The sequence below is a fragment of the Coloeus monedula genome (assembly GCF_965178545.1).
Source record: "Coloeus monedula genome assembly, chromosome: 16".
NCBI lineage: Eukaryota > Metazoa > Chordata > Aves > Passeriformes > Corvidae > Coloeus > Coloeus monedula.
Genome location: NC_138796.1, coordinates 10,155,458 through 10,170,285, shown reverse-complemented (window position 1 = coordinate 10,170,285; position 14,828 = coordinate 10,155,458). Strand labels below are relative to the sequence as shown.

General features: G+C 36.6%; 1 protein-coding gene and 1 long non-coding RNA gene across 6 annotated transcripts in view; one reads left to right on the top strand and one right to left on the bottom strand.

The window, feature by feature from the left end:
• Window positions 1-14,828, bottom strand: part of MRTFB (myocardin related transcription factor B) — a 70,401-nt gene that overhangs the window by 16,445 nt on the left and 39,128 nt on the right. For all 4 annotated transcript variants that reach the window (XM_082292134.1, XM_082292136.1, XM_082292137.1 and 1 more), the window contains 7 exons: window positions 11,588-11,653; window positions 10,556-10,611; window positions 9,916-9,991; window positions 8,716-8,877; window positions 8,007-8,191; window positions 3,229-3,369; window positions 1,545-1,792 (listed from right to left, as the gene is read on the bottom strand). In XM_082292134.1, the coding sequence (XP_082148260.1) occupies window positions 1,545-1,792; window positions 3,229-3,369; window positions 8,007-8,191; window positions 8,716-8,877; window positions 9,916-9,991; window positions 10,556-10,611; window positions 11,588-11,653 (934 nt within the window). The remainder of the gene's footprint in view (window positions 1-1,544; window positions 1,793-3,228; window positions 3,370-8,006; window positions 8,192-8,715; window positions 8,878-9,915; window positions 9,992-10,555; window positions 10,612-11,587; window positions 11,654-14,828) is intronic.
• Window positions 1-14,828, top strand: part of LOC309579095 — a 47,173-nt gene that overhangs the window by 20,595 nt on the left and 11,750 nt on the right. For both annotated transcript variants that reach the window (XR_014226862.1, XR_014226863.1), the window contains exon 3: window positions 14,025-14,100. This is a non-coding gene — a long non-coding RNA (uncharacterized lncRNA). The remainder of the gene's footprint in view (window positions 1-14,024; window positions 14,101-14,828) is intronic.

The window sequence follows — 14,828 nt, the reverse complement described above, 5'->3', positions numbered from 1 at the left end:
TGCTAAATGTAGTATGTTTTCAATCAAGAGGCTGTGATTCTGAATCTCATGTCTGTGAAGCTAACGAACAAATTTAACTTTTTTAACAAGTAACAAATACATGCTTAACCTAACACGGTACCACTAAGTATTTTCAGTAAAACAAAACAGACAAGAAAAAGAGAGCAGTATGTTGCTATTTTGGTTTGGTTTTGCAGTTAAGCATACCAACTTAACGCTTCATAGTTTTGATTCTTGTCAAGGTATCTCTGAAGAACACTATGGACTGCAAACTCAGTTTATAAAAATTAATCATCAGCCAGGGTAATCAGTTAGTTTTTTGTCTGGCATCAATAACCACCCCCCAGCACTGAACTCTGTGTATCAACCCTTCCATAGATGTCTAATGTTCACACATAGTACACACTGACATAAACCAGCTCACTTTGAAGATGATGCATTTTTATTAGCTGCACTCAAGAATCTCACACAAGGATTTCGAAGTAATCATAAAAGATTCAAAATGCCACCATTTCCACTAGGTACATAAGTCAGCTCTTTTATTTCTTTCAGCTGATTTATGAAGAAATGTTTCTGAAATGTCAGTAAATGAAACATAAGAAGCGTGGGCAAGCAGGCAGAAACATCGCCAGTCCAAATGTTAGGACACATGATAATTATAAATACAACCACAGATGGTAGCTTTAACTTTTCTAGCCTCACTTGCTGAGGAAAAAGAACTCAGTGAAAACTAATTTAAACAGCTGAAAGTCAATTTGAATTTAGGGTTGTGTGACTGTGCCATGTTACACGTTAAGCACTTCTAGGAAAAGATTGGTCTTAGATGATGAGACCAAAACTCTGCAGATAGTCAGCTTCTTGTTTTGTTATGGGGTGCTGGTAACTCTTGAAACATTTGTTTTTCTGACTGCTTCTACCTATAAACCAGTGAGTGTACTTCTCACTGTTAAAAGTGCTAAAGATCAGTACTAATGAGGAACTCATATAAACATTAGAGATGAGGCTATAAACAACAGACAGATCTTAACAAATTTAAAATTACTATTTTGTCTTTATTTGTAAACTGCAAAAATGTGGTTTGGGAATCTGATGTAAAAAAAATAAACCCACAAGAATAGTGTATGTCTTTGTAAAAGACATGGTCTGTAAGCTTCTCTTCTGCTCTGCCTACCCATGTAATATTTGAGTGAAAACGGTGTCAAAACTTTCTTGATTTTGCACAAATGCTTTTGAGTTTCAAATATGCATTTGGTCAGAAAAAACGCATCTGACCCATTAGATGTTCTGTTTCCATGTCACATAAAAATAACTAGGACGACTTCAAGGCTTATCAGACTTCAGGACTATTTTAACAAGATTAACAATCTCATCACCTTGTTAAATAAGGCAAATAATACCCACAGTGATGCACAATGCCATTTAAAGTTTTCTTGGGTTCCAACTGTCTCTTTAATGTTTGCAAACCATGTTTACTTCTAAAGCCCCAAGCCTGTAACTGATGTATATGTCTTTTCTTTAAAGGACACAAATAATGCTTCACATACTTCAGTGGTGCAGGTAGAATTGTCTGGTAGTTGTAGTGTTGTTGCTGTTGGCTCAGGATCTGCAGCTGCAAAAACAGTTGCTGCTGTTGTAGCAGACGAGCATAGTTGGAGTCCATCTGTGGCTCATTTTTCTCACCTTTCTGATCAGGTGGAATATATTGATGATACTTCAATTTTTTCACCCTTGGCTTAGGTTCTTTACATTTCTTGCTCCGATGCTTATCATTTGGGTTCTTTGGGTGGCTTTGCTGTTTATGGATGGAAAAGATTGAAACAAAACCACAACAGATGTCATTTAAAGCAGTTATGCATGGCACAGAGATGCAGCCTACCAGAGTACTTTTACTGTAGAGAGCTGCTGAAAACAATTGTCCCTGAAAACATCCCCAAATGAACCATCCTTGGAAGGTTAACATACTGCAGCTGGCTTATCCCCTGCAAAAGTAGAGGTCATCAAATCACAGTTTGTGAAGGGTTTTTTAAAGATGGCACAGCTAAGGGATTCTACTAGTCATGACCTGTCATTGCAAAGAGGCATTCTTCTTAAACAGGTAAGTTCAAAGCCACTTAGCAGTTTGTGGAAGTAAAAGCCAGTATCCTAAATTCCATCTGTAAACATTCGAGGTACTTAGAGGTCTAGACTAAAAGCATGGACAGACACTCCTATAAATTACAGGCAGCAGTATCTTCATTAGCAATACCTGCTCAAGTAGTAAAACTCTTCCTTTACAAGCTCTTTGAAATTATTTTGAGTGAAAAATTGAAGGCAGTTACCTATCATACAGCAGGTATCAAAACAGAAATGCTGTGTTGATCCATGCACATTTCCTACACAGATAGCCTCTTTTAGGGCATATCTGAATTTGTCTTTAAGGTCCTGCATAAAGTAAGCTGGTAGAAGTCCAGTGATTTCAAAGGATATAGCCAAATTTATATTAGAAATTGACTGCCAGAGGTCATCCTTGTACACATGAGTTAATTTCATGTAGTTAAGTAGAAGTCTGCATACATATATTCATTAACACAGCAGACAGGGAAGTTACTGAAATGAAACATTACAGACATCTAACACAAATCCCTCTTTAACTGTATTTGAAAGGGTTTTCAGTGCTGCTGACTAGGTCAGTGCAGAAAGGAGAACTGAGCACATTCTTCAGATATTCAACAACAAGGACACAGTAACTTCTCCCTCACAATGCATTCTGCTTATACATTAAATCAACTAAGAAAATAGTTGTGGAAAAGGAGCAGTGCTGTTCACCACTTTGGTTACAGGTAGGCTATGAATGCAGTGACTCTTTCTATTCAATGATCCTCCATACAAAACTAGATGAGAAGATAGATAGAAAAAGAAAGTAGAAACTCTGTATTGCAAAAATCTATTGTCCTTACTTCTTAAATCCTCCATAGCAATGTAATGCACAATTCTGCCTGACAACTTTTGTCAACTGTACTGTAAGGACCTCTTGGAATAATGAGCTGGTCCCTACAAGTGATACTGGCTGACCTTAGCACACAAAAGCTTTGAGTCACCAGCCCAATATGCTCCTTTGAACAGTAGCAGAAGTTGTTCTTAGCTACAGGCACTGTAAGGTTACTTGGGTAGTTTTCCATTACACACAGCACTGGAAAAGGACACAAATGAAGAATGTTGTCCTCAGGGGCCACAGTTCCAGGTACCCACCTTCACTAACGTTGGCCCAGGCTTTGCTGCAGATACAGTGGTTGTGGTCAGGGTGGTTGCAGCAGTGGAACGTGTCACGTGCTGTTCGATTGTAGAGGGAGTTTTGAGGAATTCAGGAACTGGAGAGGTTAAAGGTGGATACTAGTATTAAAAAAATATAAGGAAAAAGAGAAACATTAAAAACATCGACCGCCTGAGTATCTGGAAAAAATGTGAAAAAGTTAAGACAATTTACTCTCATGTCAAATTCACACAGTATTTTTCAGAGGAATGGTGAAAACAGAACTCCTGTACATGTGTATGAGTATTCTAATAAGGGCACATGTTGGCACACTTCAAATATAGCAAATAAAATAAAATGGTTTCTTACCTTGACTTCTTAGTTAGCTAAGAAAACACTGCTTTATAACTCTAAAATTGAGGCCTTCAGTATTTTTTGTCTGTGGAGTCAGAATTTTGTGTTCACAAGGAGAATCTTACCATCCAAACAAGTACTGTCAGAAAAGCATTGCTTTCATAAAGGTCAAACATCAACACAGGCAAACAAACTTCTTGTTTCAGAATGATCACGCAGCAGGACAGCAGGTATATTTTGAAGACACCCTTCCTATGGTATTTTTACAGAATCCCACCTCTGACTGTGCCAGGAGGTGCATTTCTTCTGTATCTGATGTCAGCAGAAGTGTAAACCCAAACTTCACTCAGCTTGTCATACCAATTTTTATTGTACTGAAATTGGTTTGTGATTTTAAGTCTTAAAGAAATCTTTTGACTTCCTTCTGTGGTGAATATCCCTCTGATGGAATACAGGCTCTACATAAAAGATCTCAGTCCTTGTGTTCCACACAAAGAAATTTTTACTCTTTTCTCACAAACATATTTTTCATTCTCTGATTATCCTTACCTGTTACAGGTAACTGTGTTAACAGTTTTCATTCGTCTTTCTTGGATATAAGTAACTGAAAATGTACAAGATATTCCATGTAGGGTCTCACTGGATCCTTACGGTGGCATTAGCACTTCTACTGGCATCATCTCTTCTGACAAACTTGCAATTTTACAGAGGATGTCCACAGTAGCTCCCTGACTCCACTGCTGAACACTGTACCTCAGCTCTCTTCATCCCCAGTTTTCTCTTGAGACAAGAGTCCCCAGGTTTCCACATTTCTTTGTCATGGGAAGGAGGGGCATTGTGTATTTTTCTTTCCAAGAACTATTCATTCTATTGGAATTGCATTTCTCTCCTAAAAGCCAAATCAACCAGTTCTTTTTGCATAATGACAATCCAACTGTGTGCTAACTATGCCTTCCTGCTAACTATGCCTTCCTGCTTTTGTTAGGTGAGCCATTCTTACGTCAAGGTTGTTAATGGTAACATGAAGCCAGAATGTCCCAAATCAACTCCCACAGAGCACTGGTACCAGCTTCCTTTCAGCCCAGGACTTCCCTCCTTCTGTCTCATTTCTGGTAATCTCCATCCTCATTTTGCTAGTGTTTAATATCATCCAGTAAAAAATCCAGCCAGATGACATCAGTTGCACTTCCATTGTTTAAGAAAGCAATTAGATCACCTAGTACAATGTTCCTTTTATAAAAGCCCCTTCTTTATATTCCTATCAGTAAACATCCTTTTACTTCCAAATTAATTCCAAGACTTGGATTCTAATTAAGTCCGACAGGTACTTCTTTCTGTTTAATTTCTTCCCGTACCTTTCCCTTATTCTTCCATGAGATTGTACCACAAAGAACTTAAATCAGTTTGCTAAAAACACTTGGTACACATTTTGCAACTCTGTGTCCTACTTCTTTTGTATTTCTGGGATAGCAGTTCCCAAGCTGCCAGTCTGCATGCACGAGCTCTCTGACTTTTGCTTACAGTTAATTTGTAATAAATTTCCATTTTATCATTGTGTTTCATTTAGACATTTTGCTGTGTTCCCAACCATCAGCTGCCAAGAGGCAACTATAGCTGCCTTCCCATAACCCAGCAAAACTGAATAGTGGGTTTGATCCTTCTGCCCTGAAGCCACACAGAGGAACAGCTCCTGCTGAGTGCTTTAGTAAATGGCAGGATTTACCCGGCCCTCCCTACTCACTGAAACATTGTACACATGCCTGTCCTGGGCTCCTGTCAGTTTATGGTGGCAGGCTGAAGATACAAATGTCTCTATTTTTATACCCAAGTTTCAGAGTGTTTGCTCTGGAAAGCATCTGATATCTGCACCATGTTACTTGCTGGACTTTCACAAGAATTGGGAGGGGACATTAGAGGGACTTAGCCTTTGAAAAAAGGTTCTGGATGCTGTATTCCAACATATTGCACCCCTGTTGCTATCCAGTTTAAAAGGCTTATTCTAGTTACGCCAGTAAAATTTTAAAAAGCACTTAGTTTGTCTTTGAATCAAAGTGTCAAGTACCATATTACCATAAGACACAGAAGAATTAAAATGACCTCATGATTTTCACTATTTCTTAATTTCTTTTTATCATGAAGTCCCAACTAAACACCATTTTAAATGTTTGCTACTTCACTTATTCATTACATAATCTTTTACTATTCTGATCCTTCTTGAACCCAAACAATTTGACTTCAAACATACTATTTAGTAACCCTTTATAGACTAGGAAAACAAATTCATGATGATAGCACAGCAAAACTTTTCAAAATGGGAAAGTTAGTAAATTTTTTAAAAAGCCCAAACAAAACCAAGACAACAAAAAAAGCACCACCAAACCCCCAAATTACTCTTTAATTTACATTGTGTGAAAATCATGGTGTTAAACATTCTCCTATTAGCAGAGAGTAAATTACTTTTTCCTTACAATAGTCTTTTTCCTAACCTACATGCAAAGCTTTTTACAGACTTCCCAATTCTACCTGCAAGTGTTAGATGAGGCAATGAGCCATGTACATAATTTACGTTACATATTTTTTAATTCAAAAAACTGGATTTAACAGGTCTTGACTTCTTAACTTGATTACTTCATAAACTAGTAATTATTTAATATGAACAGATCCCTCTTTCCAAATAATATGACTTCTGCACCTTTTCTGCTAGATTCCAACAAGAATCTAGCAGGTCAACAAGCTACAGTGAATATATTAAGAAAAGAGTTATTCTGTGCCATCAAGCAAAATTCTTCAGCTGTTTTGAAGATAACTGTTTAATATCTTCTGAATTGTGAATACCCCAATTTGATCTGTTTAGAGTATGACTAAAACACCTAATCCTTACCAGATGCAAATACACTGGGTTAAAGCAAGCTTTAGGTCATCAGTCAACAAGACCTGAAGGTTCTCAAAATTATGTTACATCCTCTGAAGTCTGGAAATGTGCGGAGGAGGAAGCCTTGAAAAGAACTCTGGCTGCACTCTGCTTTATTCAAAACATTCTTTGTATTTTTTTGTTGTAATAAAATTTAAAATTTATCAGAGGAAATTAAAAGAATAAAGGAGCCATTCCCAGACACGTCTCCTGTAGAGACCTGCTGTGCTGTTATTCTTTAATTCAAAAGGAACAATAAGGTAAGCATCTGTTTTATTCTGCAGAAGAGCAACTTCTCATTTTAAATGTGGGCACAGAAGTGGCTGTAATATGATATGAAATCCATAAGCAAAGGCTCGAAGTTCTTTCTATTTGAAGTGCTTTTTCAATCAAGTTCAAGTGCCTTACTTTTTGTTTCTGCAATCACAGATCTCTCTTATGCTTCCTACTTGGAAGGCTTTTGGCATGTATTGCTTTGAGCATTTTTATTTAACTCTCCATTAGGAACCTAATTTCTTACTCAGGAATCTAATTTCAGGTGGTTTGTTTTCAATTTATTCAACACAAATTATGTTCTCTCAACATGAAACCCAATTCACATCATAATCTGTGTGTTAGGGAACAATGAAATAAAATGGATGTGCCGTACTTTGTGTCCAGCATTGTTTCTGAATATGATCTTTGCAATGGTGTTTCTATCTACTGTGGTAATATGAAAACCAAGGAGAGTAATTCCAGATCCTGAACCACTCAGTTGTCAAGTGTCCACGGTCATCAAGACAATATAGTCTTTGGAGCATTAACAAGAGCTATCTCTTTTTTACTTATTTAACAGTTCAATTTTACATTACTTTCTGCAGTAAGGAGCAAATCCACAGCTCTCTAAATCCGCACACATTTAAATGCTCTGTTATAAAGGTAACATTTTATCTGCCATGACACAGTTACTTTCCTTTCTTTGTAAGTACCTTGAGAAAATACTAAAAGCCTCATAGAAAAATCAACATAAATGTTATTTTGATTTCTTAAATAGTAAATTCCTTAGGCAGTATTCTAAAACTATAGTAAAGAATATTTAAATTATGTGGGAAACCTTTTTTTTTTATGGACTCTTCTGAAGATAATGGAACTGATGTCAACTGTTGTTGTTTCAGCTAAGTTTAATTCTAAATGAGTTCAAGACCTTGCCCAGAAGGAAGGCAGACATTAAGTAATCAATAACAGCTGGAGTAAACCATTGCCATGACCTTTTAAACAATTTCTGGGAAAGCTGCAGATCTTCTATGGGTCATAATGAATTTCAGGGAATTTATGGCTTCTCTGCAGCCTATGGGAATTTCATCACTGCCACCAGCTAAGCCAGGGTTCTACAGTATGCACTCCCAACTAGAAAAGAGAATCCCAGATATCCCTTCGTAGCAGCAGATATATTCATTCCGTGTGAAACGCCCCATTTCTACAGTGCCAGACCAAAAAACATACTGTGAAGATTTTAACATTTAAAAACTGTACCTGTGTTGATGTAGCAGCATTTGGGGTTATAGGTGAGGGTGAGTCACTTGTTTTTGGCTCACCAGGGGAAGCTGCTGAACCCTGGGATTCTTGGCTGGCTGGTTGATCTGGTGATAAAGCATCACTGCTGTCTTCATCAAATGAGAAATCATCCAAAGCTTGAGGGTAATTCTCTTGTCCAACTGCTAAAATGTTTACATAGAAAGAAACAATGTTTTTTTTAATTGCACAATTTAATTTAGACATTCATGGCAGAATTAGCTAATTGCTGGAAAATGACCAGTTTTCAGCAGTCTAAACATATGGTACCTAATTTATTGTGTTTGTAATGTAAGCACCATATTAAATCACATTCAAGGAATCAATAAAACCAAGTGTGGAGCAGAAGTAGTTTTAGTAAGAGATTAAAAGGTACATTCAACAGATGTGGAGTGTACACAGACACCTATGGCAGGCTGAGAAATGGCCACAGATGTTTGATTACTTTGTAATAATTTTTATTAAAAAACAAGTACTTTCAAAATTTCATATAAAAATAGGATTACTTTATTAAAATGATAACAGAGTTTAGGTCTCAGAAGCTGAAAGAGTTAAGTAGTAATAAACTTAGCATATGTTATCTTCTAGTGAACTTTACCCTCAGGAATTAAATTTTTATTTTCCACAGTGCCGTGTAGATCACAGACAGAGCTGTGAGATTTCTACTTGCCTATAATGGCTTCTTTAACACTGGAGTCTACAGGAAGAATATTTTTTTCTACCAGTTCCATAGGGCCAGGTCTCTGAGCAATCTTCTCATTCAGATCATCTGCCAACCGAGCTCTCTTCAGTTTCATCTGAGTGGCTTGTAGTGAAGGCTCTGCAAAGGTCTCTAAAAGAATATATTGATTTAAATATTCTGTTCCAACTTTCCCCCGATTTCATGACAAACAACATCGTCTTGTCTTTGCAATAACCATTCCACCTTTATCAAAGCCGTCAAGTACAACTCTGAAAATTCTCAAATTAATAAGCAGAAATATGACCATGTTTTTCAAGAAATCTAATCTCCTTTATAACAGCAATAAGAAAAGGCTTTCATAAACATCTCTATAATGTCCAACAATAAAGCAGTGAATATATAATAACAAATACCAGTTATAATCTAGAGCATTTGCTGCTCTAACGGTTTTCCAATGTGAGCTATGGTAAAGGTTTAATTAGTCCATTGATTTTTGGGCTCTCTCTTCACAAATATCTTTTAAGTTTACCTTAAAAATATCTTCTAGCAAAAATCTGAGTCTTTAGAATTGCTTTTCAATAAAATTGTGGAGATTGTCAATATGGATGTGATCTATCAGTAATCAGGCTCCTACCAGGATTTAGTATTCAAATACCTGTTTGGAAAACTAATGGCTATTGAGTTTTCTTGGATTATGGTTATTTGGTAATTTCTGTGCTTGAAAAGCTCATGGTGAAACACAGTAATCCAGCCCCATCCATCAAGAGACTTGTTTCCAATCACCTGAGCAACAAGGAAAATAATGAGGCAGGGTAACAGTCACACTTATTAAAGGTTCTTCAGGGCTGGGGGAGAGCACAAGGCTGTCAGGTCATTTTACGGCATGAGTAGAAATTGAAGCAATATAAACACTCCATGCACACACACCATAATATAATTACCATTATAGAATAAGAACAATATGCAACAGCAAACAAATACACTGCTGAGAATATCTACACTGCCACAGATGTATCTATTACTATAGAGATTTAGAATACAGACTACCACAGACACTGCAGAGGTAGAGAAATAGAGCATATAAACCTTTAGAAATAATTCACATCAAAGTGTAATTCAGCGAGACAACTGAGAGCACAACCAAGTCCCTGCTGTGAGCAGCTCCAAAGGCCCAGAGCTGGCACGTACCTTCCAGGATGTGCATTCTGACCAGCTCCGAGCGGTCCGGCCTGCTGCGGATCTTGTGCTTCAAGAAATTTTCAGTCTTAAAAGAAATGAGGAAACAGCATTAGCTACTGTTCACTTAAAAACTCAAAGCAGTTTGATAAATCGCCTGCATCCAATCAATGAAGAGCTGCAGTTTCATTCTGATGGGTGGGTATCACTGTCAGAGCACGGGCAGTAGAGGGGTTCCTTTTTTTGTTCAATTTTCCTAGCAGTTAAGCAGGGCTGATGGATTTCCAGCTTCCCCAAACAAGACGGGAATGTTTCTGGATTTGATCCCACACCACCACATAACCACAATAGTACAGATTTTCTACAGAAATACTGCACAAGCATCATCTACCCAAGTATCCAATCCTTAACTGGAGGTAGCTATGTGTTAACCCCCTGTAAATTTAAACCCCTACACTGATCTCTGAAGGCTTAGAAAAGTTCCTCTCAGATTTGACACCCATATTTTATTTTAATGAATTCTCCCAAAATAAAAGCACACATTATTACTGTAATGGTAAGAATTTTTCCATGTACTCAGAGAATTTAGTATCGCAAAAAAACGACTATCCATTTCCAGATGTTAATCACAAGTTTACATGAAGTGGTTTACCCTGGCTCGTTCCAGGCTCTTTATCTGCTCATGGAATGCAGCTGGACTTTTCAAGGCTGTGAAGGGAGAGTAAGAGTTAAACTGACAGGAAGTGATTTTCCAAAGAAATATGCTAACCAGAATGTCTGTATGGGTGTTTAACACCACCTCAGAGTCGTGTTTGCATCTGACCAGGCTTACATTTGATTCCTGCTAGTTGTATTCACCTATATTTAGCATAGATGAGCAATACTCCTATATAGAATACTTGGAATATTTGATTTTAACAGATTATTACTATGTAATGGTTAACTTTTTTGCTATGTACAAAGGTGTTCGTTTATTAATCAAAACTGTCCCACAGTAGAAATTTTATGGGGTAAGGTTTAGAATGCCAAAATGACATTTAACTTATTTGACTGAGTTGTCTGGCTGTCCATACCTCATACTTGCTGTTATTAGAGAGAGCTGGACCTTCCCTTAAGAACTATGTGTTGATTAAAAAAAAAAATAGAAAACTGTAGAGGCCTTTAATGTTCAGCTGAGAAAAAAGAATGATAGTTAGCTGCTAAATAGCCAAAAAGAGTAAAAAAACCACTATTCTCCTTGAAATAACATAAATTGTAGAGCGCTCCATCTCAGTGCTGTCCACTTACAGATTCTCCATGTTTTCTGTGCGCCCCTCATTTGTCGGACAACCCTTGTCATTACATGCTTTAAAAACTGCTGTCTTTGTTATTAATGTCCACTCATTTAAGTAATTCAGTTTATTTAGTAAATTATTCATAATTATTTGAATAGAGAAAATAAGAGCAGAATCAGACTATGTTTACAAATCCTTGCATTTTCATCATGATGGCTATTTTCACTGAAACATGATGTAAGCACGGTGAATTTACTACAGGCTCACTTCAGTTATCAAAAGGATCCCACAAGTCTTTTCAAATGCTAGTTACTTTTAATGATCTCACAGAAACGCTCATCTTCATTATCTTATATATTCAATTCATAATTAATACCATAAAAATACAAATTACTAGAAGTAAGTCTTACGTGGCATGATGCCCTGGTCCACCAGCTGTTCTCGTGTCCGTCTCTGTTGCAGCCTCAGCTGAAGTACTGACAAAAGAAAACATTCATTTCTGTGTAAACAGTCTCCTCACAAAGTGCAAAACCCCATTCAAATGATACCAAGTATTGCAACTTTAGAAATACTGTTTGCTGTGTGTATTCAGATCCAACAGTAAGCCCTAAGACCCATCCTAGGCAAGAGCTGCTAACACAGTTCCCAGAGATTAATTCCATCCCCTCTTTCATTGGAGTTTGCTGCTTCTCAGTCACATATGATGCTAGGACTGTATTTCCTACATGCAACCACTTTTCCTATCAGCCAGGCCTCAAAAGGGGTGTTAAGCTTACATCGAGAAAACAGTGAGGTAAAAAGATTTTAAACCATAAACTGGAACACATAATAATTATAGAGCCTTATTGTATGTCCTAAGCCAATCTTACATGACTTCACTGTGGTGAAATAGAATGATGTTTGCAGACCATTTTAGAAGAAAAGCTCTATGTGTTTAGTTGATTATTTCATATTAAGGTTTTTTTTTTTTTTAATATAAAGCCTGATTGTACATTTAAATAAACCTTGCTGAAACAAAAGAAACTGAAGAGAAGCGGGATTTTATCTGCCTTACTTAAAAACAACTAAAAGGTGTTACAATCAGGAACAGACCTTATTCTCTCTCTCAATATCAGAAAATGTTGGTTTTTTGATTGAGATATGTGTTATGATAATTATTTAAAGGACAAAATAAATCCAATACTGTCAAATGTGAAAAACCTGTTTATAAAGCTTCAGAGGTAATTTCTTATGTTTCATTACATTTAATATAAAGTTTCTTATCATTACCACGTGAGTAACCAATGTGACGTAAATTAAATACAACACCAGAAACCACAAAACTTGGGGGAAGATGTAGACATAAAAGCTTTATACTTTCAAAGATTATGGCTTTTTGTTCCCAGGGAAAAAAAAAAAAGTAAAAAAAAAAAAAAGTTGTTTCTTTCTTCTACTGTTCCCTTCCCCTTGTTTCTATGTCAGTTTACCATAATGCTTCATTATCTCTTTGACACATATAGCTACTATCCCGAAGTGAAATTTCATCTTCTGAACAAGGGATGGTCAAGAGAAAAAATACATTAAAGATGTAATATTTACATGCTGAAATGCAGACATGAGAGTTTATTATGGGTGTATGATTATAGTATGCTGTTCCTATTGTATTTCACAAGGAAGCAAAACAAGCTAATGCATTGTCCAAAACATCAAAATGAATGTAATTTCTAAAAAATTAAGCTAAGGACAAAGTTCATTGTTTCCAGAATTTAAAAGGAACCAGCTTATTTCCTGTTCTGCAGTACAGGAAGGATATTCCTCTGGCTAAAGCATTAAAACCGGGAATAGCAAGTCCTGAAAACAAGGACATTATTTTCTTGTGTCACACAAACATTGAGAGTTCAAATACAAACATTTCAGGGCTGTGGCACAGCAGATCTGTTCAGACTTTACAATATTGTTACACAAGAATCACAAAGGACAGAGATGGGAGAATGCAAAAGAACAACACTAAAATATAAACTGACGAAAAGTCATTCAAACGGTATTGAGTTCCTCTGGAAACTTGAAAATACCTGCTTTAAGTAGGGCAATGTATTTTCCAAGTAATATTAACTGTAAAAAGTTAACTGAAGAATTACTTTAGAATAGTTTGGTTTTGTGTTCCTTAGTTTCCTGTGGCTCCAGGTAAGCCATGACCTCTTGTTAAGGTATCTCTCACCAGAAGGTGCAAACTTGTACTGCCTGGAGTCCTGCACCAGCTTTACTAAATAAGTGTGCATTAAAAAAAAATCATTTCAATGGAAATGCATTTCAGGCATACAGTATAATGTTGTGATGTTAAGTTTCTAATCCTGGGGTACATCACGAGCACAAAGCATGGAGAAACTCACTGACTGCTGTGGTGTTCACAGGAAAGCAAAAGAACTCTGATATGTTCTTGTTTGGGGTTCCTTGCTTCCAAGTAGAAAGGTAAGAAAGCTCAGTCAGCCTTAAAACTGTATGTGCAATCCCTTTAAAAAATCTTAAATAAGTTTTATCCGCCCAAATGATGTGAAAGACAATTTATAAGCAGGTTGGCAAGACTACTGTATTCCAGTATTTTTAGTCCTGAGTAGATTAAAACTTGTCTTTCTTCTGTTCTTTGCTTAAACTATGCTTTCTTTTACATCACTAGGAGACTGTGACAAGGCTTGAAAATCATGTCCTGCTCTGGGCAGGAAGCTCATCCATGCTAACACCTCTATTTGGTCCTAATTCACACTGTACTTAAATCTGGCTTGCTTGGAACACGAAGCGAATGACAGATGCACCTACCAAATCTTTTACCTAGTTACAGGTCAGTTTTAAACACATGCCTCTGTATTTCAGGCCCAAGATCTTCAAGCAAAATGATCTGCTCCAACATCAGTGATGCCCATAGTAGAGCTAATATATGTCAGACACAGTAAGTAAACCAGAATTAGTATTTCTTTTTCAGTTCCATTACCTGAAACACAGTAGGTCAACAAGTGAAGGCTGGCAATATCACAGCAGGTGCAGGAATGTTAATACTGCTGTGACTCATATACCAAAATATCATAGGCAGGTATCTATTACAAAACAATGCATTTATGGTGATATTCCTGATTTCTAATATGTTTTTTTATCCAGACTTTCTTTTTCACTTTCACAGCTTTCCCATAAAGCCCATTTTGTAGGTGTAGCTGGTTCAGCTATAACTACCTAAGGATTGCTAGAACTGTGCTTTCAATATTAGTAATCACAAGTGGGAAAGAACATTATTATTGAATATATCATACTGAACATTATTTCTAAATATAGAAATATTTAAACTACTGTGTAGTTTAGGAATGTATCTATGACTTGTGGCTTCAACTATGGTCAGATATTTGGCTTAAGCTTTGCAGAAAGAGTAAAAACTGACCCATATCCTAAATGTTCAGTGTAACAAGAGAATATGCAGAGGACTACAGCAAAAGGGAGAGAGGAACAATAAGAATGAACCTGCACATAAACATTATGTGCTCACGTGTGAAGCTTTAGCATTTTTTAACAAAAACATATAACAAACCATTCTTGTCTCTCATAACATTACTTGTCTGCCCATCATCTGTTAATATAAACTGGGCATTACAAAGCAATAACAGAGGATTTTGAAGTTGTCCCATCTGT